General features: G+C 51.7%; 1 protein-coding gene across 3 annotated transcripts; it reads left to right on the top strand.

The window, feature by feature from the left end:
* The first annotated feature begins 5021 nt into the window (after positions 1 to 5021).
* KANK4 (KN motif and ankyrin repeat domains 4) lies at positions 5022 to 23046 on the top strand. 3 transcript variants are annotated; one of them, XM_042819772.1, is made up of 10 exons: positions 5022 to 5082; positions 12613 to 12695; positions 13362 to 15257; positions 16312 to 16423; positions 17652 to 17882; positions 18470 to 18557; positions 19399 to 19618; positions 21079 to 21221; positions 21857 to 22057; positions 22213 to 23046. In XM_042819772.1, exons 2-10 carry the CDS (start codon positions 12680 to 12682, stop codon positions 22303 to 22305), a joined length of 3000 nt encoding a protein of 999 aa, XP_042675706.1. In that variant the 5' UTR covers positions 5022 to 5082; positions 12613 to 12679; the 3' UTR covers positions 22306 to 23046. The 3 variants fall into 3 exon arrangements, with proteins under 3 accessions (XP_042675706.1, XP_042675707.1, XP_042675705.1); XM_042819773.1 differs by lacking the exon at positions 5022 to 5082 and adding an exon at positions 10150 to 10499 and having other exon boundaries at positions 13365 to 15257; XM_042819771.1 differs by lacking the exon at positions 5022 to 5082 and adding an exon at positions 10151 to 10499.
* Positions 23047 to 24311: the final 1265 nt, after the last annotated feature.

Raw genomic sequence — 24311 nt, 5'->3', positions numbered from 1 at the left:
TTTGGTAGGGGTGGTACAGATGAATATTTAGGGTGACCCTGCCCCCATTCACAACCAGACTGAAGCATGGAAACAAATCATCCAAGGCACTTGGCTGCCTGGGAAAGGAAATCTGGCTTCCCACAGTCACCAGCCTGGGGCCCTCTGAGCCTGCAGACTGCTCCCATTCCATAAGATCCTTTGTTCTTTCCGAGGTTCCCAACCCACCTCGGTGATGGGATGCCTCCACCAGCCCCAACCAGCAGGGCTGGCAGGAGGGGAACCCCCGCTGCAGCCTCCTCCATGGGAAACCTGGCCAAAAAGTTTGGCCTGAGCGTGCGGCCAGATGTTGGAGGAAAGCCTTCAGATTAGGCATCCTTACAGATATAGGAAAAGCAGGAAATAATAAATCAGAGCTTGCCACAGCCCTGTAAACTCCGTGGTGAAGCCTGCAGTGAGCTCCTCTTTGTTCAAGCTTCCACATGGCAAACTTCTGCTGTCAGCCTGAACCACAGCACATGAGCACAGAACGAGCTCTGCAGCAGTGCTCTCCTCTGTGCTGCAGAGTTTGTAATTGCTGAGATGGAGATCCGTTTCAGGATACTCACAGCCTTCACTCTCATTTCTCTCTCTTAACCTGGGACAAAGCGCAGCTGGATGAAATCACTGAACTCCTCAAGTTACACATGCATCTATTATACCAGAGAAAATAGTAATTACCCCCACAGCATAGAGATAAAGCAGATTAGATCATAACCATATCAGTATCTGCCTTTGTGCACTGAAAATCTGCGCAGTGTGGAGGGCTCTGCAGGTAGATCCAAGGCAGAACATTTTTTCCATGCATCTTTCTGGAAGTTCAGTTTGGCACTGTGGAAAGAATGATGTTCCGTAAGCAGTCTCACTGCTTGCTTAGGGGTTTTTCCCCCCCCATCTTATTTTCTGTCTGGGCATATTTTATTTCACCATGTGCAGCTTGCTGCTCAGATTAATGTAACATATGGCTCCACAGCCTCACTGGTAGCAGAGGAAGTGCAGCTTTCCATTGTGGGCTGGAATTCAAATGAAAAGCCAGGTGCTATATTACAAACCGTAATTAAAATAAAATGAAAATCTCTCCCTGATTGTGTGTAAGTTGGGATAGCACCTCCCAGAGCTGCAACATTTCAGAATGCAGAAACCAAAGCTTCAGAAGATCCCAACGCTGTGCAGCCGTGCACCATCTGCTGGCCACATCCCTGCAGACACACACACCTCGGATTGATTCCATCAGCCTTCTCAACGTGGATGGTACCTCCACATTTACAGAGGTGAGGCCCTCCCTTACACAGATCTTCTCTTTATTTTTAAATCAAACTCAATGTGCTTCTTGCTGGAAACGGGGAGCTGGAGCAGGATGAGCGATGCTTGTCAGGTTCCTGGCCCATCCCAGACAGTATATATCCAAACCGAACATGGTGCTTTGTTCCTGTCAGAAATACCACGCTTGAGGGAAGCAAGCTGAATCACCCTGGCACAAGAACTTTACTAAGATGCTAAGATTTGCAGTAATTGAACAGATCAATACAATAGGAAAGGCGTTACAACAAAGGTGCAATGACAGAAGGACCAGGATGAGAAAGAGGTACTAAAAAGGAAGATTGCTCACCCATATCAGAAGATTCTAGGTTCACAGAGGAAAGTTTCACCAAGAAGAGATCTCCAGGGTGGCAGTCAGCCCTTAAATGAGGTCTGAGAGAGGTGCAGCCAGGCTCCACCCCTTCTGGTCACACAGCTGAATTGCCTTCACCTGTGCTCCCAGGGCCGACTGGGTCCTTTCACCAGGTGCTCCATCAGTGCTTCAGGCTGTGACTCACCGGTTCCCATAGAAGACTTTTGTCAGGATATAAGGGAATATTGTTTACAGTAAGGGCAGTGAAGCAGTGGCACAGAGTGCCCAGAGGGGCCGTTGTGCCTCATCCCTGCGGACACCCCAGGTCAGGGATGGGACTGAGCACTGATGGAGCTGTGGGTGTCCCTGTTTGTTGCAGGAGAGTGGGGCCAGATGGCCTTCAAAGGCCTTCTCCAACTCAAACAATTATCTGATGCTATGGTTCTACAAAGTGCACTCACGGCCTAACATAAGCAGCATTCAGAGATTGAGGTGATGGACAGGAGCAGAAAGCAGAACCATAAAAGCAGATTTAAAAAAAAAAATAAAAATAAGAAGGATAATTGTACTTTATAAGATCTATTTTTATCTGAAATAAGAATTTCCTTTTCTCTCAGTAGATTTGGGGTCTGTAAATGGATGTTTTGTAGCTGACTTCCAGCTGCACCAATGCTGGCTATGCTCTATAGGGATTATACTTGCAAAGACATAGCAATTTTTAGGCCATGGGGTTGCAGCCAATGGATTTGACAGGCAGGCTCCTGTATTGCATTTGAACATCGTGAGAGCGATCCATGCACCACGAGGAGCAGAGACATTTCTCATCCCAACCTGCAGACCAGCATGGTGTCCGGACGAGCCCTGAACACTGTGGTGCGTAGGGTTTGCTTGGAGTGTCCAAGGGCTGCGCTCGTAGGGAAACAGCTCAGGTGCCTGAAGTACCATGCTCAGCCTTGCGTGGTCCACAATGCCTTCCTAAACTGAGCCTCTGGGTTATTGTGGGTGTCCCTGTAGCACCACGATGCTTTGTATGAGAGCTCGTTGCCTCTTCTCCCCCATCAACCAAGAGGTGGCTGTGAAAGGCCATAACAGCAAACGAGTGAGCGTGGACGGGGCATGATTTCTGCATTTGCAGACCATAAAAGGCAGATTTGTGCACACAGAGGAGGGGGAGCAGCCTGCAGAGACACTACAGAAATGGATGCTGGCACGAGCACAACATACTATGGAACAGTGGTGATTTTGTTCTGCTGTTCAAGGAGGATTCAGTCGCATCAACCCCTGCACAAGTCATTACAGATGACGGTCATAGAATCATTGAGGTTGGAAAAGACCTCCAAGGCCACCTAGTCCAACCCCAGCCCACCCCACCATGCCCACTGACCACGTCCCTCAGTGCCACATCTCCACACCCCCCGTGCTGGTGACTCCCCCACCCCCTGGGCAGCCTGTGTGAACACATCACCACTCCTTCCATCCAACCTGAACCCCCCTGAGGTGAAGGGGAAAAGCTCTTCCTCCCAGCAGAAGGCAGATGGGGCAGGAGCCTCATCCAGCTCCTGTCCCTCTGCAGTTTGGAAAACCCATTGCAAAGTGAGGGCAAGGTCTTCTGGGGGCATTACTCCAGTTTCCCCAGGAACCTCTTCTTTAGCATCCAAACTGCCGCCTGTTTAAGGGGAGCTGGCAGGCACAGCTTTCAGATGGGTGACGTTCTGCAGTTTCTGCATGGCACGCACCACCTTGGGTTGTGGCTGTTAGAGTGGCTCGCATGGAAAAACACAGCTGTGAGCATCCGTAAGCTATTAAGCAGCCTGGAGCTCACCCAGTGCTTCCCCACCTCTGCTCCCTGCTTCTCCTGCCCCTGCCCTGGTCTCTCCCCACCCATGGGGGTTACAGCCAACAGGGATGGGCCAGTCATGGCCTTAAAAAACACATTGCTAGAACTAGACCAGGGCTTCAAAGACTGTAGGGAGCCAAATTTTTGTCGGTGATGTTTCTCCCCTCCCAGGTTAACCTTTGAATGTGTGACCGCAGGGTCTTGGGCAGTGGGGCCGACCCGACCTCTGGCAGTGGAATTTCACCCAGCAATTTCTGCAGTGGGAAGAAACCCTCTGAGCTCCTTGTCTGGCTTCAGAAGTAACTCGAAGTGCCTGTGGCATTGATAGATAAACATTCCAAAAGCCCTTAATGAGTCATGACCTCTCCTAAGAACAAGCGGACCCGCCAAGCCCGAGCTGGGCAGGGGAGCGTGGGGACGTGGTGTGGGATGGGCTTGGGATGAGGGACTGAGCATGGGATGTGGGACTGGGATGTGGTTTGGGGCCAGGAAGGGATGTGGAACTGGGGTGGGATCTGGGGCCAGGGCTGCCTCCTGCCCCCAGCCGTGACTCAGACCCTCCTGATTTGGGGAGTGGATGTGTCCTCCCGATGTATCCCTGTTCGCTTGAAATGCTGCTGTTCCCCTGGGTAAAGAGGGATCACAGGAGTTTTATGTGTTCTCATTTCTCATTTTTGGTTGCATACATTTCATAGGTCCTTTGTTTTCAAAATATCGAGCAAGTAAAACCCAAGGGATCAAATGAGGGAACTGGTTTGTATTTGGTTTGCTCAAAACCCTTTTGTTTGGTACGTGCTGCCGACCCGCTTGCTCTGCAGGACACGCTCACAGAAGTGCACGAAGCTGTGCATTGCTTTGCTCCTTCCCCCAGCCACCCCCACGGCTTTCATTTTTCAGTACTTTAATCTCAGCCCCGGGGAAATCAGACCAAAGCACAAGTTCAGCTGAATGTCAGCAACCACAAAGCGCTTCCTGTAGGTGCCCCGAGTGCCGCAAAAGCACCGTGCTCCCATCGCAGCTCAGCCGGAGGGCTGGGGACCGCTCACCGCAGCGCATCCTACTGCTTTCTCCTATCCCTGAACAGGCAATGCCATCCCAGCCATGTGCTGCCACATGAGGAACGTGGAAATCATGTGTGAAGAAGCTCAGCACCCCAAACTCTGCGTGCATTTGAGGTGCGTGTGCCGTGTTATCCCACTGAGGTGTGGGTGCGATTGGAAGCGGGTTGGGCAGCACAAATCCTGCAGCCCCACAGTTCCCCTTTATCTGCATCTGTGCAAACGGGATGAGTTGCCGGGTTAGAAAAGTATAAATAAAATGTTTAGAAAAGAAAAGAAGAAAAAAAAAAAAGAAAAAAGGGAAAAAAAAAAAAAAGAAAGAAAAAAGGAACCCAGCGCAATAAGAAAAGAAGAAGAAGAAGAAAAACAACAACAGAGAAGTGCCTTTCACCCCTCCCGCAGCAGCCGCTCCCTCCGGCTCCCTGCCCCGACCCCCTCCCGGCGGATCGCGGTGCCCGGCCCGCCCCCAGCCCGCCCCGGCCCGCCCCAGCCCCGGCCCCGCCGCTTCCCCGGGCCCGGCCGCAGGAGGCAGCGGGGCCGCGGCACCGCCGTGCCAGGTAGGGCCGGGAGGGGTGTCGGGGGTGCCGAGAACGGGGAGGTGGTCGGGGAGCGGCGGGGAGCGGGGGGGACTTTAGGGGCGCGCCGGAGGATGCTCCGAGGGGCGCTGGGGGGATGCCGGCTCAGTGCTGGGGGATGCTGCGGGGGTGCGTGAGAGAGCGCTGGGGGATGCTCCGGGAGTGTCCTTGGGGGTGTCCGGCCGAGATGGGTGCTGGGGAGCGGCGGGGGGGGCTCCGGGAGCAGGCGGGACCCCGAGCGTCACTGCATGAGAGCGGAGCTGCAGGCGGCACAGCCCTCCCCAGCCGCCCCGCTGCGGTTTTGCGAGCCCCAACCCAGCCGGAACGGCGGCCTCTCCCCGTTCCCACAGAAACTCTCCTCGCCGTCGCTCAGAGTGCCCTGCCGAGCTCGCTCTCCCTTACCCCCCGAGTCTCGTAGGGCCCGTAGGTGCAGTACCCCATACAGACAGAATTGAGCGCTCCCTACAAATCCCTGAAAGGAGGGTGTAGCGAGATGGGGTCCATCTCTGCTCCCAGGTAACAGCTATAAGACGAGAAGTGATGGCCTCATGTGGCACTGATGGAGCTTCAGATTGGAAATGGGGAGAAATGTTTTTCTCCAAAAGCACCGTAATGAACTGGCACAGGCTGAGCAGGGAGGTGGTGGAGTTACCATCCCTGGAGGTGTTCCTGGGCCGTGGGGATGTGGCAGTGAGGAATACGGTCAGTGGGCATGGTGGAGGTGGGCTGGGGGTGGACTTGATGGTCTTGGATGTTTCTTCCAACCTTGATGACAGTATGGTTCTATGATTTGCGGCTTGCTCAGACTGAATGCTGTGGTGCCACAGCATGGTCAGAGCACTGAGGTCTGTGTCCCAAGTATGTGGCGGAGGCATTGGGTGATGGCAGAAAGCTGGTGATTGACTTCCAGTGCAATGCAGTAGGCTCAAGGTGGGAAGGTGGCTGCCCTGGGCACAATGGTCCCCTTTCCCAGGACTGTCCTGAGTGGGGTTGTCTCATTCATCTCATTTCTGGAGGCTTAACTGTGAGCTATGGGACATGGTGCCTCAAGAAGTGTTTCTTTTTTGGGGATTGAGGAGTGATTAGGTGTCAGCTTTGTCAAAATCACCCCAAAACTGGAATATGAAAGTACGGGATCCTGGTGCTGTGCTTACAAGGGCCCCCTCCTTTCCCAGTCTGAGAATTCCCAAATTACTTGTGAACAGCAGTGATGGATCCTGGTGCTGGGGAGAAGCAGGGCTCTCTGGTACAGACCGTATGAATCCCGTAGGATCCCACTCTCCCACCCTGGAGCATGTAACAGGACTTGTGTGATGAAGATTTTGTCCCACAAGATTTGGGTTTTGTCCAGTCCCAGGGAATCGGTGACCCTGGCTGGGGTGCGGGAGCGAGAAAGTTCAGCTCCAGCTTTCACACGCAGCCATCTCTGTGACAAAGCCGTGGGGAGAAACCAGATGCAGAGAGCTCCTTCTTAGCCCATATTTATTTTAGGCCTCGGTGGAATTGATGATTCCGGAGGCTGCGAGTCCTACGCATCTGAGGTTTCACATGAAAACGAAGCCGGACGGAGTTACTGTGGTTATTATGATAATATACTGCCAAAATGAATGGGTTGGTGGAGTCAGTAATGTGAAACAGAGTGGCTCCAGTCCTTTGGATTAGTTTGTTTTAAATCTGGAACTTCAGCCTGTTCGTCTGTTGAATGTGAGCCTCAGAGAGTGGCAGCGTGCAGTGGGGGGTTGGTAAGACAATGTGGGGAGCCCTCGTTGGCTGCTGCCTGCAGGGAGCAGGGTGGCACTGGGAAGGGTGGGAGATGGCACATCCAGGCCCCTGTTCCTCAAGGCTGATGAGCATAGAAAGCTTTGTACGTTGCTATGGGTTTTTCCAGTCCTACCGACTCTGGGTTTCATCCCTGAGCAGGCACTTTTTGCACAAGACCCCTTTTTACCCTCCTCCATCCTTTCCCCCACCCCAGCACTGAGTTCTGCACAGCAAGTGGCTGATGAAGGGTGAGGCAGGAATGCCTCTTCCAAAACCTGGGCTGGGTGGGTCACCTCCACACCCAGCTTCCAAAACACCCAAAGGACCCTTTGGTTTTCGTTAGGAACCAAAGATTTTTCCAGCCTGGCTTGTGCCTAAGCTCAGGCTCATCCATGGAAAGTAAGCCAAGGGTGCCCCAAACCCAGGCCGTGCTGAGGGCAGCCCTGCTGTCCTGAAATTGCTACCAGCTTTTTGACCACATGGATGGTCTTGGCTTGCCCTAGGGTGAGAAGATGGAAAGCAGAGCTTGAATGGGGCCAGAAGCCCCCAAAACAAAGGCATTGAAGCAAAAAGAGTAAATCATAGAATCATAGAATACCCCGAGTTGGAAAGGATCATTGAGTCCAACTCCTGGCTCCGCAATAGAATCAGAGTGATTAGAATGCCAGAAGAGAGGCGCTTCTGACCTCTGTCTGCTTTCTGACATTGGAGCGCTTTGGATTCGTGGTTTCAATTGATGTTTGGATCACCTGGCTCTGGGAAAGGAGACTTCAGGGAAAACATCACAGGTTTCAAGGAATGTGATAAAATCATGAGCATCACCCGAGGTTTTTTAGGACTGTAGCTGGAATGAGCTGAAGGTCAGCTCAACAGAGGTTATCAATGCAAGGGATGAATGTGAGCATTTTCCTGTGCCGGTGAGCCATAAAAGAGGCACAGCTGGGACATCCGATACCTCCCCGTCTCGTCCTGAACTGTCCCTAATGGACACGCTGGCAGGGAGCTCATTGCATTTATTAAACAGCAATAAGCAGCTTTAATAAAATCGGTATCCGCCGTCTGACGGGGTGCCTGGAGAGGCTCCTGGCTCAGACCCTGGCCGTGATACTCTTTGCAGCACTGCTGCTTTGGGACATGCAGGTTTCTAGGATCAGCAGCCAACCCTCAGGACCGAGAAGTTTTCAAACTTCTTTTTCTCCTCCTCCTGGAAGGAAGCTCCTTCCAGCAGCGCAGTGCTTTTCTTCCTTTGCAGTGAAAACACGTTGAAAAGCCCAACAACAACTGTTCCCGAGAGGCTGTGTTCATGTGTTTGAGCGCGGGCGTTGTGCAAGTCTGCAGGCCGCTGGATGGAACGCTGCCGTAACCCTTCGGGTACCGCACATGCTGAGGACGAGCACAGGGCTCCTGCTCTGCTGCTTTGTGCCCATCAGCCCCACCAGCACTGAGGAGGGGATGGGATTCTTTCTGTGAGGTAGAACCGGCAGGGATGGGGAAGGACAAGGCGGTGGCTTGGAGCTGCTTGGCACCATCTGGGTCCTATCATCTGTGGGGGCAGCCTTTGTGTGACAGCAAGCAGCTCTCAGCCAGGACTTCTGTCCTCCATGGCACAAGGTATGAGCTGACCGTGTCCCCAGTGTGCAGGACCATCCGGGGCCATCAGTTGCGGGAAATGTGTGCCCTCCTCCTGCTCAGTGGGATGCAGCCCATGAGGATCCAGGTCTGGGCACCCAGCTCGTGCATTGCACCTTTGCTGTCTTAGATCCATCAAGAGTGGCCAGGCATTGAACAGGGAAGTGACTGAGTCACCATCCCTCGTGGTGTTTCAGAGCTGTGCGGATGTGACACTGGGGGACATGGGCAGTGGGCATGGTCGGAGTGGACTGGGGTTGGGCTTGGGGAGAGCTTAGAGGGCTTTTCCAACCCCGATGATTCTGTGATTCCATGAAGCACCAGCCCAGTTGATGTGTTTCGACTCCATTCATTCATTGACTCCACCGGAATGCAGAACCGAAGACCTTCAGTCCCATGGGGATTCCATCTGGCCCGGGCTGTAGGTCTGATGCGTGTAACTCAATAAGGAAATACTCCAAGTAAAAGCTTCCTGCGAGGTCTTTCCTATGGGAAGAAAGAAAGAATTCCTTGAGGCTCACTTTAAAATCAGTGCCATACAGAAATGTATCGAGTTTTACATCATGCTGCTCCTTATAGAGAACAATCAACAAACCCCAACGAATTTGCTCAAAAAAGATGCAAGGTGCAAGAGTGGCTACAATATGAAAATCTGACCCAAAAGAGTTAAAATGAGCAGTGAACAAGCTCTGAGGATTGCTCAGAGCCCTGACCGCAGGAGCTGTGGGGAGAGCAGAGCCATGCTGCAGGACAGCAGGGCTCATCCCTCGCTGCTCAAGTTCGCAGTGACCCCGGCCTTGGGGAGCACTCACAGGAGCACTGCTTCCGTTCTGCCCGTTTCCAGGCTGCCTGCTTCCTGCAGAGGCAAAACCCTTCTGCTTTTCTTGAAGCTGCATCTGCTAAAATCCCATGTTGCAGTCGTGTAAGCAAAATGAGCCTGACGGAGTGCCTGCGGCTCTGTTTTGCAGACATTAAGTGGCTCCATGTGTTTCTTCCCGACTGACACAATCATTGGGATTGTGCTGTTGGTGAGGAGCAGTGCTGGCCCCACTCCGTGCCGTGGGTCCTTGCTGAAAGCCCATCCCCAAACGTGGGCTGTGTGAGGGTGTGGGCACTTTGCCTTGGGAAGTGCCAAGTTTTGGAAAGTTCAGTGCTGAGGCTGAGGGTTGTTTCCTGTTGCAAGCCTGGGGGTGTCAGCAATTCTGCACAACCCTGCAGAGCCCCAGCGGCTGTGAATTGCAAGCATAGGGAAGCTGCCAGGCTCGAATGCCAAGATCATTGGGCTGGGGTCACTGGGGTGCCTGGCAGCACTGGGCTGTCCCTATCCTGTCCCCGGCCCCGGCCCTGCAGGGCTGCAGCAGGATTCATCCTTAATGCGGAGACCTTCTGCGGCTGCTAATGAGGATGCTGCCTCATAATTGAGGCAGCTGCTGGTGTGTCCCGGCCAGGCGCCAGGCACAGTAGCTGATGGATGTGCTCAGCCTGCGAGGTGCAACGTGCAGGGAGCCAGCCGGGGCACGGCAAGCAGCACCAGGTATAACAGGAACTGTGGTGTTAATCATTGACCGTCTCTTAAATAATGTCTCTGATAGAGGGGACAGCCCTTGAGCAGCACTAGGTGTTTTTGTGCGAAAGAGAGACGTGCTGTGAAGAGTGGCTCGTTGCATGCAGCAGGCTCGGGCTGTCCTCGGGAAGGTCACAGGAGATCGATGCTTTGGTTTGCTGGAAAATGAATCCCTCTTTCGTGCTCCTTATCATAAACTTGTGTTTGCTTTTCCAGCAAGGTCGCTGGGGTGCTGACCAATGTCCCAGCAGCAGGCTGGGGGCTGGGAGGCATCCTGGGCTCTGCAGGAGGTATGAGAAGTAGTGGGACAGCTGCTGTCCTGGTGTTGGTTGTCCTTCTGCAATGAGGTGCCAGCGTGTTGCTGCAGTGCAGGAGGAAAATGACAGAGCTGAAAAAGATGTGGTGTTGTAGCTAATGAGATTGCGTTACTGCGCTGCTCCGTGGGGTGAGTTATCTGCTTGGGTGCTGTCACAGGGTTAAATGCTGTTAATTCAAAGTCACCAGCAAGATGCTTGCAGGGAAAGAAACCCGTGTCTTCTATCTCGGTTATTTGCTTTGAAAATCTGTTGCTCTTGGCTCTGCTGCTGAGGGGAGTGAGGGAGGGAGCAGCAAGAAACAGGGGAAGGGAGGGAAGGGTTAAAGAAACAGTACCAGGCATGGCCATGAGGCAGCACTGGGCACTTTGAGGGGCAGGCAACTAGGTGCCCTCGGTCTGTGCTGCAGCCTTCCTGCTTATTTGCCTCCCCGGTTTCCCTTTCTGTATATATATCTATGGCTGACTTGAGAACAGAAATGCTGCTCAGACCTGCACTGATCCTCCCCTAAAAGCTAAAATTCAGCACTGCAGCGTGTGTTAATGCTGGTGTCCTTTGGGTTATGCAACATGGGAAGGGGCAGGACATACAAAACACAGCCCAGCTCAGCACAGTGGGGCCTTCAGGACAGAGACTTACCAGAAAGTGCTGTCCTCCCTCAAGCCTTGAGCAGGGGTTCTCAGGGCTGGGAGGTGAGGGCAGGCTGTGCATGAAGCATTGCTGTGCGTGAGGACATCACCATGCTTGAGGACACTGCTGTGCACGAGGCAATTCTGGAGTAGGTTGGTTGAAAGGGAAAAGTGACAGCATCAGTTTGGACTGCAGAGTTGGGACCCAGCCAGCTCATGAACGAACCAATTAAGTGTAATTATCTAGATATTTAAAAACATCCTATTGCCTGGCTTTCTTTTTTCCCTCCCTTCAAATAAATGACTTAGAAGAGTGAAATGTAACTGGTCGGATTGTAGCTGGGATTCATAATTGCTCTATAATTGGCTGTAATTGGAAAATAAAAAAAAAAAAAACATTTGAGGGAGAGGTTAGTGTTCATTTTGGCACATGCTGTTTGTTGGCAGAAGGAAACAGAATTGCCTTCTATAGTGAAAGTGTGGTTAATTTGGCCGAAGTACTGCAGCAGGCTGAGCTGGAGGAGGTGCCAGCCCAGAGGTGTTGGGAGCACTGATGTTCTCTGCAGTGGTGGCCCTACAAGCCGGCTATAAACTGGCAATGAACTTGTTTGCCCTAATAAAGAAACTAATTGTTTCTTCAAAAGGTTTTCATCCCTCAAAGCATTCATCCCTTGGTAACAATACAGCAGGATGTGACTGCGTTTTCCCTCTGGTCTTTGTTGTAGTTAATATGTCATTTAAAAATGTTGCGCTTCTAGAAGGGAACAGCAGCAGCACCTCTCTATTCCATATATCCTTATCTGTACTGTGGATCCATTTATCTTGCCATGTCCGTATGAAGAAAGTGGAGATACAAAAAGCAAAAATAAGAAAGAGAATTTAGAAGATGCAGAGCAGAGAAAAGCAGAGAGCAGAGCTTCTTCTGAGCCTGAGAACGAGCAAGTGGTCTCTGGGACAGTTCTGCTGGGGATGCTGCAGAACTGAAAACGGAGAGCAGCACGACCAGTGTTAGATAAGAATGGCGTTGGGAGAAGCGAGGGGCAAAGGTGGGCTGCAGCCCTGGAAGGGGAACTCTGGAAGTTCAGCCAAATGCTAAAGCTCTTATGAAGGCAAAATATTAAAAGCAGCAAATGAAGTCAGACCCTGACAGTTTGATCAGTTAGGTGAATGTGAGCAGGGTTCTGAAAAGAAGAGTCCCAGTGTCCTTCCCAGCAGCTGGGCAGGCCTGGTACAGACCGTGCTGCGTGTGCCTGCCTTGAAAACCTGTTGTAGCTCAGGGATCAGCTTGGAGGCTAAGACTTTGAGCTGCTGTGAGATGTGGCCAGGAACCACATCAGAAACTTGAAGGAAAATCTTAACAGAAAACCCCACTTTTGCAGCCAAACCCAGCTGTAGTGCTGAGATGTTCCATGAGAACGAGCTACCTGGGAGCTGGCTGTTCCTGCTGGCGAAGGAGCCACTGATTCCAGCATGCCTAGAAGCACTGAGCAGCCCAGCCAGGCTGTAGAATGTGGGAAGCGAGGGGTCCTGTGGAGGTGTGGGAGCCTTTCAGGTGGACTTGGTTCAGATCATGGGGTATTTTTAAATTAAAGGTATTTGTTTCTTTTTTTCCAAGAGTGATCTGGCTTATCTGCCCCAGTGTGTCAGAGGATGGGACACTGACAGCCTGAGCAGAGCACACCATGGAGAAGACAGATGGTATGGATGGTTCTTTGCTCATTTATTTCTTGAAAAAAAAAGAAAACCATATAAGCCCTGAAGTCATTTCCTTACCAGAAAAAACAGTAAATTAACCATTTTCTGTAGATACGTTCTTCTACAACAAGGAGACCAAATTGCATCATTTGTGCATTACCTAAACCACAGCAAAGCCTGCATGCAGTTCTTGGAGCCCTGCACAGATTTACCCTCCCATCACTGGCAGACCTGCTCCTGCTCTGCTCCTGGCTCTGCCTTCACACCTGCCTTCCCAGCAGGGTGTTTTCCCTTGATCATTCCCATGATCTCAGGCAATTTTGGGCTTCCTCAGTGCAGCGCTTCCGCAATTCACCTCTGGAGAATCAGGTCTGAACTTGGAGGTGCAGCATCTCCATGAGCATTACGATGAGGAAGCACAGCCCCTTGGTCTTGTGGTGGCCCTTGGGCCAAGGAGCCAGTCTTCATTAAATTAGCAGGTCATTAGGCTGCTGTGCCTAGGGTTTGCCCCTAGAGCTGTGGCCAAGGATGGGTTGAGGTCGGAAATGAATGGGCCGGATGAAGGAAGTGGTAACGTTTCCCTCCTGCTCTAAACCTCCATTTCATTTTTCTGTTTGCTTTTGATCTACCAACATTCTATCTTTTTTCCTTTCCCTGTGGTTGTTCCAGCAGCTGGCCAGCCACCCCTGCCCAATGGGGATGGGGAGCAGCCCCGCAGCCTCCCCTACTCCTTGGAAACACCGTACGGCTTCCACCTGGACCTGGACTTCCTCAAGTACGTGGACGACATTGAGAAAGGGAACACCATCAGGAGGGTCCACATCCACCGCAAAGCCAAGCAGCCCAAATTCAGCACTCTGCCCCGAAACTTCAGCCTGCCCGAGAACGGCTCCCACGGCTACGCAGCCTCTGCTGGGCCTGGCTGGCCAGCTGCCACGTACCGTGCACAGCGCAAGGCGTCCCTGGGGGCAGAGGAGATATCACGGGCCCCGCTGCCCGGCGAGGAGCCCAGTTACCGCAGGAAGGCTCTCCTGGCCGAGACGCGACGGCATGCCGAGCTGCTGCACTGTGAGGATGAGCTGAGGGGGCGGCCGCAGCTGCTGCGGGCATCCAGCCTGCCAGCAGCGCTGCCACCTGGCCAGGCCCCGGCCGGCGATGGCTGTGTGCCATGTCCCCTCCGGCCCAGTGACAATGGGAGCTGCCCGGAAAGCACGTTCCGTCCCATGCCACGTTCACCCGACGGCATCGCCTCGCTGCCATCTCCCATGTTGAGTCCTGGGGCAGAGTTGGCCTTGCAACCAGGGAAAGGTAGCCTTGTGCGGGACGTCCCCAAGGAGAGGGCACAGCCCCTGCGGCAGGGCCAGCACTCTGCCGTTCAGCTACAGGTGGTGGTGGAGAGCCGGGGCGAGGAGGGTGATGCCAGCGATGCCACCAATGGTAGCACCCTGGTCTCAGCCTCATCAGGTACCCTCCAGCTTGCAGATGAAAGCACAAACCTTGGGAAAGCAGGGGGAAGCGTAAGTGAAATTGCTGTGAATGTGCTGAAGGAAGGTGAGGACAGGTGTGCCCGTGCCCAAGAGAAGGAGGAGCGAGGAGGAGATGCAGGAGAGTCCGGTGGGATCGCCGCATTGAAGCGGCACATTGCTGTGCTGGAGGAGCAGCTGGACAGGAAGAGAGAAGAGCTGGAGCAGATCAGAGCAGTGCTGAAGCAGCAGGATCATAAAATAAAGGAAAAGGAGAAGAGCATTCAGTTACTGGCCAGCTCCAAAGCCCAGCTGGAGGAGCAGCTGTGCCGGGAGAACACGCGAGAGGACGCGGTGTCTTCCATGCGGCGTGGCAGCATGCTGCAGTACAGCAACGCAGCAGTGAACACTGAACTCTCGTATGTGAATGGCTCCAAGCAAGTCCACGATAAGGGCATCAATGTAAATATCCCACTTTCCACTAAATCCATAGGATGTGGCATCCGCAGAGCGGACAATGGAAACTTGCTGGCAGCGGAGCGCAGTGCTCAGGGATGGGCTGATGCTGGCACCAGTGGTGGTGGAGACGGACACTTTGCCAAGCTCCCAGAGACTGCAGCTGGCCTGGAGCCTGGCCTTCATGCCCCAGGCTTCACCGAGCTGAAGATCAACGAGCAGCTCAGTGATGACAACCAAAACCAAAGGAATAGCTGTGACACCCAGAGTCTCGCTGCTCATGCGGTGGCTGCGGAAAGTTATCGAACAAAAAGAACTGGCTCAAGTGCAGGCAAAAACGAGGCAGGCGTTGGCGAAGACAAAACTGAAGATGGGATGGGAGAGGAAGCTCTCCCTGACCCCAAAGATTTTCCTGCTGTTGATCCCATAGGCCAATACGTAAAGAAAATCCAGGAGCTGCTGCAGGAGCAGTGGATGTGTTTGGAGCATGGCTACCCTGAGCTGGCGAGCGCTATCAAACAGCCGGCCTCTAAGCTCAGCTCCATCCAGAACCAATTAGTTAATTCCTTAAATTCGTTGCTGTCTGCCTACTCTTCGCAGAGGCCAGCAGATAAGGAGAATTCAAACACGCACTATCAGCAGCTGGGTAAATAACATTGGCATAGGTTTCAACATGTCCCGCCGAATCTCTTGCCATCTGATGGAGTATTGGACAGGTGCAATGTGGTGGAGCTCAGTGGGGTGCTAGTATCAGAGAGATTGGGAATGGCCCCTCCTCAGAATGTGTCTTTGAGAAAGGCAGATCTCTACACATCATAAGCTATACAATCTTAAAATAAAATAAAACTCGTGTAAGAGCTGATAAAGCTGTGACTCAGTTATACACAAGATCATATCCACAACTGGCCATACTTGTGGCTATTCCACCAAATAACCTCGCTTGCTATTCCTCTCAATTGGATGTCTTAATTTGAAAGAATATGGGGATCAGATGTTCGTCTGGGGTAAATTAGCATGAAGTTCAGCAGAACCAAAACCAATTCAAGCTGACCGAGCAGCCAGGTTGGGAACAGACCTGTCCCGAGTCACACAGCTGTTCAGCTAGAATAATTATATGGTGCTGAGAATCATTGAATCATAGAATGGCTTGGGTTGGAAGGGACCTAAAGGATCATCAAGCTCCAACCTTCCTACTGCATGCAGGGCCACCAACCTCCGTATCTGATAGTAGAATCTAAAACCAAATCCCTGTTCACTGTCAGAAGGACTTTGCAAATAGATAAGTGACCCCTTACATGCAATAATAGAGAGGCTATTCAAACGCTGATGGAAAGATTTATCTGTGTAGTATTATAGGAGAGGTTGTAATATTAGTACTGAAAAAAAAAAGATAAAACATTATAACATTATTACGAGAGTAAGGCCTGCTTATATTCACAGAGCACATATGTAATTCCCAGCTGTATATTTTGTATTCACAGCCACTTGAAGATGTTTGAGACCTGTATGGTAAAGATGGCACGGCAGGTTCAGACTGTGGCTGGGTGCATCCGCATTTTTGCAAGGCATAAAGAATCCTTTAAGATGAAGTAAAAAGATGCTTACAGTTATGATTTCTAGCTTGTTGCTGCAAGTTGGGAATGATCACTGATAACTATGGCACATCTGCTTAATTAATCTATTATTTTGTATTTTGCTAGAAACCTCACCAACCACAAGTCTTAAATCTATCATGAAAAAGAAAGGTTATGGCTCCCATGCAGGAGGCAATGGGACCAAAAAGAATCTTCAGTTTGTTGGGGTAAATGGTGGGTAAGCATCCGTTACGAAGATAAAACTGCCTTTAATGTGTAATGCCCTCTGTATTGCTGAAGAAATTCTTTTTCTCCTCTTTTCCTCTTGAAACCTTTTGATTAAAAGGCCATTTGAAATGGAGCCTCTTTCCTCCCTTCTTTAACCCAGCACTGATAACCTGTAGTAACCCTGCCGACAGGCCCAGGATGATGGTGCTTTCAGGGCAGTGAGGGACATCCCTGGGGACTGATACTCTGTGCACACCAAACTCCTGGGGCTTCCTCCAGAGCCCAGCTGAGTCTGTGGGAGGCTTCCCACTAACTTTGTGGGGTTTGGAGGAGGCCAGCTATGGCTGGGTGGGTGCACTGCCACTAAGTTGCCTCTGCAACAGCCAACAAAAGTTGGGCCAGGAACAGAGAAAAGGCCATTTCTGTAAATGAGGACTTAATGTGGTGGGAAGGAGACCCCTATGTCAGTTGTGCTCTGATAACCATTCCCTGTGTATCTAGTAGCTAATTTAGTTTGGCGTTTTAGCTAACTGGCTGCAGCAACATGTGCTTTACATGTGTTTCTAAGAGCAGCATGTGCCCCTGTCCTACCAAGGAATACTTGGTATTGGAAAGGCAGAAGGCATTTTGCTTTCCCTGCGTGAAGCTCAGTATGCAAGTTTGAATGCCGGTTTCTGCTCATCTATGCTTCTCCACCCAGTTTCCAGCTCTGTGGCTACTGCTCATGGCTTTACTTGCTCCTGTTGAGTAGCACTTCTCCTAACAGCCACTGAAATGGCACAGTGTGTAGCAAGCAGAGGAGTCCTGGCTAATGTCAGAATTGTTTTGGGTTCGTCACAGCTGAATGTATTCTCACAGAAGATACTTTGATATGAATGCTTTCAGACAACCACAAGAGGTCTCTCTATCAGGGCTGCTTGAATGGTGGACTCAAGTCCATTGGAGCTGCACGCATGCTTTTGTTGGCATACTGCCCGTCTTACCTTGCCAGAGTCCACATAGTCCCTGAAGTAACCTTGCCTGCTGCTAACTGATTGCTTCTATCATGCACCTGCTGGTTTAGGAAGCCAAAAAAGACTAACCCTAGGTCTGGCTGTGGCTCTACCTTTGTAACTCGCATATCGCTCCGGGCTTCATTCAAGGCCCATTGGAGTCAGCAGGTGTCTTCAATGAGTCTTGGTCAAGCCTTGCGTTTGTAGGTGGGGAAGGAGTGAATAACATGTGGTATCCCCAAATAGCTATGAAACAACTTCAAGTGAAGACACAAGTTGTGAAGACAGCCCGTCAGATGGGGACGTGGAGAGTGACACAGAGAGAGGAGCTGGTGGTCTGGAGCCCACAAAAGAGCAAGATGGAGGCGGAAGCGAGGGAGCTTCATTTGGGACCTCCTTGCAGGAGACACAAAAAGACGATGACCTGCAGGAACCTGGGGCAGAAGCAGCACCTTGCACTCAGCACAAGGCCGACAGGTAACCAGAAACCAAGTAGCAGTTGTGTTTCCCATAACGTTTCTGAACCCACAGGTCATACGGCGCTGTGTTTGGTCACCCCCAAGGGGCTGGGGACAGCGCTTTGTGTGCTCAGAGGAAAGGCAGTCGTTGGCTTCCATAGGCACTGGAAAAGACTTTAAAGAGCTAAATATTTTTGGAGTTACTTCACAATCTAGTGGGGATTGATTCAGGCCCCACAGTTGATCGTGGAAAAGGCAGAGTGAGTCATGTTTGGTGAGAATTAGCTCATTTCTTTCTCCTCAAGTAAACTTTTTAAGTCAAGTTCCTTGCAGATTCAGGGATAAAAATTCTTTTTCCAGCTTTGGGATTCTTGTAAAAGATGAAGTTCCTACAGATTGGGGTCTCTAGACTTAAAAACTTAGAAAGGTGCTTGGCTGTGTACCTAAAATCTGTTTCAAGTCAGTGGGACAACTTGTATCCATAAAGTTAAGCGTTTAAACAAGCATTCAAAGTATTCTGACCTAAGCTGCACGTTATCCCTCCTTCTTCAGTGCCACTTACAAGTTCTGCTTCATGATAGACTTAACAAAGTATTTTCCCTTTAGATGCAAACCCTCTGAAGATTTCCTCGCTGCCTGCCAGCTGCTCAGCCAGCACCTCTCTGAAATAAGGACCACCAGTGACCAGCATCTGGTACAGATATTTTTCAATCAAATTCCAACTGCAGTTCCCACTCTCTGTTACCTTTGATTGTCGTAATGTTGCACTGCAGGCTGTGCCCTGTCATTCCATGGCCAGCTGGGTAAGGAGATGGGACAAGATGGAAAAAGGAGATGAAAGCTTTTTCTGCTTACTCATTCAAATTACCACCGGAAATTCCTTTCCCCCTCGAGTTAGAACAGCAGTCACAAAACCACAAGCTGAATACTGGCTGGAGGATGCCAGCGTGCAGGACGAGGCGCTGGGGCAGCAGCAGGTTTGCAGGATGACACCACCTCTGCTCTCCTGGAAAGGGACCTTAGCACTGCTCTTCCAAATCCATGCTGTGTACCATTTTCTCTCCTATTTTTCTCCATCTGAACATCAAGCAAAGGTGCTCATCCCCTCTGAGAAATGGCAGTGCAAATATAGTTGCAGAGAGACTCCAAGTGACTAATCAGCTCTAGTGGCTGCTTTGAGCTTTAGTGGTGTTTGGCATTTTTTTTAGGGTGATGCTCCCCTGAGGTGCTTTGCTACATCAGGGGGAGAAGAAGAGCACAGTCCATGCTATATGGGGGAAGGTACCAAGTGCAGCCTGGCTGCTCCAGAGGCTGCTGGAGGATAGCAATGGCAGGGCCGGTGGTTACTGTGGATTTGAGATGGGAGAGCAGTTTGTACGTGTATCATTGCTTTTATTTGGGTGAGAGGAATTCCTTTGAGAGCTAGGTTGGCTCAGGGATAGGTACTCACTGAGGATGCAGCATGCAGTAGGAGGGTAGGCAGGGTGCCAGGCTCACGCACAGCCCAGGGGTAACACTGATGTTGGTGTTCACAGCGGCACGTCCTCAGCACCGTCTGCCAGGAGTGGTTCCGCGTGTCGAGTCGCAAGTCCTCCAGCCCTGAGCTGGTCACGGCCTATCTGCAGGCACTGGGCACCATCCAGCCGCAGCTGCTGGAGGCAGTGGTCAACATGGCCGACAGGAACGGCAACACGGCTCTTCACTACTGCGTTTCTCACTCCAATTTCACGATTGCAAAGCTCCTGCTGGACACAGGTAGGAGCAGCAGCTCTCTGCTGAGCAATGGCTTTGTTGGGTACGGGTGTGGAAGTTGTTTTGAGCTGCTCTCCTGGTGGGGCCATGGTGGGCAAAGCCAGGCCATGGGGTCCATCAATGGTCCCAGATATAGCAATTGGTGAATGAGAGCCAAGGCCCTCCCAGGAAGTCTAGTTGGGAGCAAAGCAAGGTGGGACAGAGACAGGATTGGGAACCAGCTACGACCAACATGCAGTCGTGTAGTTGACATCCAGTAGACTGGTGTGGAGCCAAGGTCTATTGAGGAGACACAGCTCAGCTGGAGACCAGCACCCTCCCACGTAGGTCAGCTGCAGGCCCATAGCGTGCATGAGGGTCTCAGCTGAGGCTCATCGAGGGCATTAAGGCTCATTAGTGTTCAGAGCCTTGGGAATGGCTCAGGGTAACTGTGGATGAGGGGTTCCCCTGGGATGGAGCACGTGCTGTTCAGCCCAGCCAGTGGCTCCCACAGCTTCTTGTAGCAGCCAGTGGCACGCTGTGGCTTGGCACAGGAGGCTCAGACCCCTGGTAGCATAACAAACCCCACAGCACCACAGGAAAATTGCATTTTAAACTATTGAACTTTCAGCTCACGCGGCAAAGAAAGGGACTTTCAGCTGAGATTGTACTGAGGGGAAAAATGCACGCACTTTCAGAAAGAATAGGAACACTTTGGCCTCTTTTCATGGGCAAGACAATCTGCTAAATGTTAGGAAAATGGCATATTATCATACACATCTATGCAGCCATTGTTGCTGCTGCTTGCAGGCAGCCCCAGGAGCCTGCCCTGCCCCGGATCACGGGAGCAGCGTGCTTCTGAAGAGCGTTTGCCAGTGGGATCCTTGTAGCTGGAAACTGGCCCTTCAAGCTGAAATTAAACCAAATAGAGCACTTGAGAACAGCACGAGGAAGAACTCCTAGAGTAAAAAGTGCTTTTTGCTGTGAAATGTGTCCGTGTCTTCAGCGATTAACTGTAGAGATACTCGGTGGTGTGCTCCACCATGGGGTGATCTTCACCTTTCCACTGCTCCCTCGCTTTAGGAGGTAAAACAAACAGCTTGAGGCCTGGGGGCTGCCCAGGGCATATGTCAAACCTTATCTTTTACGGAGATATAATTTGATTATGGTCATCAAAGTTAATTGAGTTGACCTCAAGAATTATAATGAAGCAACATATAGCACCAAAGCTCATTCAATGCCGTGCTCACAAGGCCATTAATGAACAGATATTTAATGCAGATAAGGCTCGGTCCTGTGTCACTGTGGGACCTCCTGCTGAGTTTCCTCATTGCTCAGTCAGATCCTTCCCCTCAGCCAGGCAGCACTGCTGGCCTTTCAGCCACAGCCACCTTCCCCTTTCCCCCGCACCTCTTTGTTCTCCTTCCCTTGGCTTCCCTCCTTGCTGGCCTGAATCCTGCTTGTCCCCCTGCATCCTCTGCCAGGGCTCTGCCGCCTGGACCTGCCGAACCAGGCGGGCTACACGGCTGTGATGCTCACCCCGCTGGCGGCTGCTGAGACAGATGAAGACATGGCTGTGGTGATGAGGCTGCTGAAGGAGGGGGACGTCAATGTGCGAGCCGCTCAGGTGTGTTGGGTGAAGGGCAGCCTGCCTTTGGGGATGTATGTTTGGCAAAAACATTCCCAAACCCAATCTGGCCAACCTGTGGTCCATCTGTGTGCAACCGCAATGGCCAAATTCCTGTTAGTCCCACAGCTATCTGGGCTGGAAGAGGAGATGGGATCTTCATTGAGGGTTTGGTGAAATCAGAGCGAGTGCAGCACCAGTTCAGACTGTGGCTGTGAGAATGAGGGAGTAACCTCCCCTCATGTCTCCGGGAATATCTCAGGGGATGTAATTCCAGTGCCTCGTGCTGAACGAACCAGGCAGTGGGTGAGAGCTGTTGTTTCCCAAAAATGACAAGAGCAACCCCAGCACAACTGCAGAGTGCCCAGCCCACAGCTCCCTGCAGCACCAGGTGAGAGCCGGGTGAAAGCTAAGGAAAGTGAAGAAGGTTGAATGTTTTGCAAAATCCTTTTTCTGAGCTAAATAGTTCAAATCTGCAGCCCAGGGAGGGGAGGTTGGGGCAGCCATTTTGCTGTAGATTCACACATCTGTCCCTGAGATAGCAATGCCCTCATCCAACCAGCCAGCTGTTAGCGCTGAAGAGCCCAGGAGGGCGATACGCTGTAAAGGACTGACCTGAGCTGCGTGTTCTGCAGGGAGGGCAGACGGCCCTGATGCTGGGGGTGAGCCACGAACGGGAGGCCATGGTGCAGGCCCTGCTGGCTTGCCAGGCCGACATCAACCTGCAGGACGAGCAGGGCAGCACAGCGCTGATGGTGGCCTGCCGGCAGGGCAGCACCAACATGGTCAGGCTGCTGCTGGCCCAGCCTGGCTGCCAGCTGGAACTGACAAACCAGGTGAGGTGCGCTCGGGCCCTGCACAGCGTGGTGCCGGCTACACACACGTGCCATGGTTCGGCTGAGCTGATTGAGGCCAGGCTGCCTGCTTTGGGCCCAGTGAACGTGGCTAGGCTGTGTGCCGCTCACATCAATACCACCTGTCCCTCCTGCAGGACGGAGACACAGCGCTGGCCATTGCCCAGAGGAGCGCCCACGAGGACATCGCTGCACTGCTGCACAGCGCCCAGCACGGCCCCGGCGACTGAACCCAGCATGGAGGAGGCAGAGAGGGAGAAAGGCAACCAAGCTGGGGTCACTCCCCTCATTAACCCTCTTCTGTACCCGCATTGCCACAGACGGCTCAAATTCCGTTTCTGCATTGCCCTCTGTTAACACTCGCTGCACAGCCCCAGCGGGACAGCAGCCAAATGGAAGGAGCTGTTCCAGCCTTCACCAGGGGCTGCCCTTTTAATTTAGCACTTATCTGTATTGCATTTAACTTGTAATTTGTGTCCTAATATTTATTATTAGCTCTCCCCGATGTAGTAGGAGGCAGCAATTGTTCGTATAGGAAACAACAAACACAAGTCCGATGGATTACAGAAAGTATAACATCCTATTTATGTTTGCTCACATGGCCTGATGTAAGAATTAAAAATTAATGCTGTAGGAAATTATTTGAGTACAGCAGACATTGTTTTGCCTGGACTCAGAATTATCATACGGCTCTTATTTTTTTTCTAATTAAGTTTGAGCTGATGGGAAAATGAAGCCCACTGGTTTGCATGGAGCCCAAACCACTCTGTGAGCACGGGCAGGGATTTAGCACAACATCCTCACCCCAGCTAAGAGCAAATCTCTTGTTTTCAGCCGATGGTTGGTGTCTGCTTTGTTTGCTTTCATTCCACCATGTCTTTAGGTGGAAGCACTCACCCCTGCCTTTTTTAACCCCATCCCCCAACACAGTTACCTCCCCCACATATGAATAAACCCAAGTTAAACTTTGACCTGCGTCTGCTGTTGTTCCTGCTACCCTTGGTAGGCCAAAGGGATGGACAGACAGACTTCCATAAGCAGAAGAGCCTGGAAGAGAGCCCCTCGCACACTGCACCCATACACACACACTCCATTAAATCACTTTTTAGCTTCTTCTGTCTCCACAGCCTCACAGCCTCCGGATGTTTGTTTTCATTCCTTGGCCACAGAGTTCCTTCTTTCCTCTCAAACCATCTCCCGAGGGATTGCTCAGCCTGGGATATACTCCTGGAGCAGCAGCCCAAGTACTATGGAAAATATGGCAAAACTCATGCAAACAGTGCTGGGCCCCTTGGAGCAGCTCCCATGTGGCAAATCACCTGTGGGGTTTCAATGCCACCAAGCACAAGAGCCAGCCCAAATTTCTCTATTTTGATATCATGGTGGAAATCAAACTAAATATAGCCAAGCAAAAACACATCCCCAGCACGAACTCTGAGCAGTACAAATGGAGACAATTAACTCACAGCAAGGAAAGAAATTAATCTAACAATCGTTGCAGGCTCACCATTGAGGAGCTGATTAGCTACAAAGGGAAAGAATGATGAGAGCTCAACTGCTTAGGATTTTTCCACTCTCATTATGGGCACTTAGAGAATGTCTTTCTTCAGGGAGCAAGGACCCCAACAACCTCATCTGGAGCATCTCCATAGCCTTTGGAGCCATGCTGCTCCACCGCCCTCAGGGTTGCAGTAGGACTGGAAAAGTGGGTGGCTGTTGGCAATTTGCTCTTTTTTTCTCACGTACAGATAACCCTTGCAGAAAGCCCTCCAGCACTGCCTTCATCCCAACGCATGTGGGCCAGGAGGTGTCCTGGGGACACCTGGGTCATCAGTCCCTGGTCCCCACGCACAGGGGGATGGTGGCACCCAGGGGTTGGTGGTACCCAGGGGTTGGTGCCAGAAGAACAACAAAGCCCCTGCAGGGCTTAGGGACCAATGCACCGGGGCTGCTGCTTGGGTTGCAAGGTGGCATCCAGAAATTTGGGGAGGCAAAGAGCCCCGCAATGCTGTGATACTGGCCCCAACACATGTGAGGAATGGAAGCTCCCTGGCCACAGGCTTCATCTGCACTGTAAGGGTGCAGACAATTCCTGGCTATCGGCTCAAGCCCATAAATCTTAGGAAAAGGGTGAAATCACCGCAGCACTTTGCTAACATTGTCCAGGCTGCCGTCGATGTAGCAGTTGGCTGCTGTTAGCGCTGAGCTCATTCCCAGCGCTGCGGCCTCCAGCTCT

Source organism: Centrocercus urophasianus, unplaced genomic scaffold, assembly GCF_019232065.1.
Source record: "Centrocercus urophasianus isolate 14NV4802_14NV808 unplaced genomic scaffold, USGS_Curo_1.0 seq_18, whole genome shotgun sequence".
NCBI lineage: Eukaryota > Metazoa > Chordata > Aves > Galliformes > Phasianidae > Centrocercus > Centrocercus urophasianus.
This window is presented reverse-complemented; position numbering and strand designations above follow the sequence as displayed.

What these genes read in the sequence shown, in the direction of transcription:
- KANK4 (XM_042819772.1), top strand. An exon ending in CACGCACTATCAGCAGCTGG is followed by an intron (nt 15,258 to 16,311) that starts GTAAATAACATT and finishes GTATTTTGCTAG; the next exon opens with AAACCTCACCAACCACAAGT. An exon ending in ACTCAGCACAAGGCCGACAG is followed by an intron (nt 17,883 to 18,469) that starts GTAACCAGAAAC and finishes TTTTCCCTTTAG; the next exon opens with ATGCAAACCCTCTGAAGATT.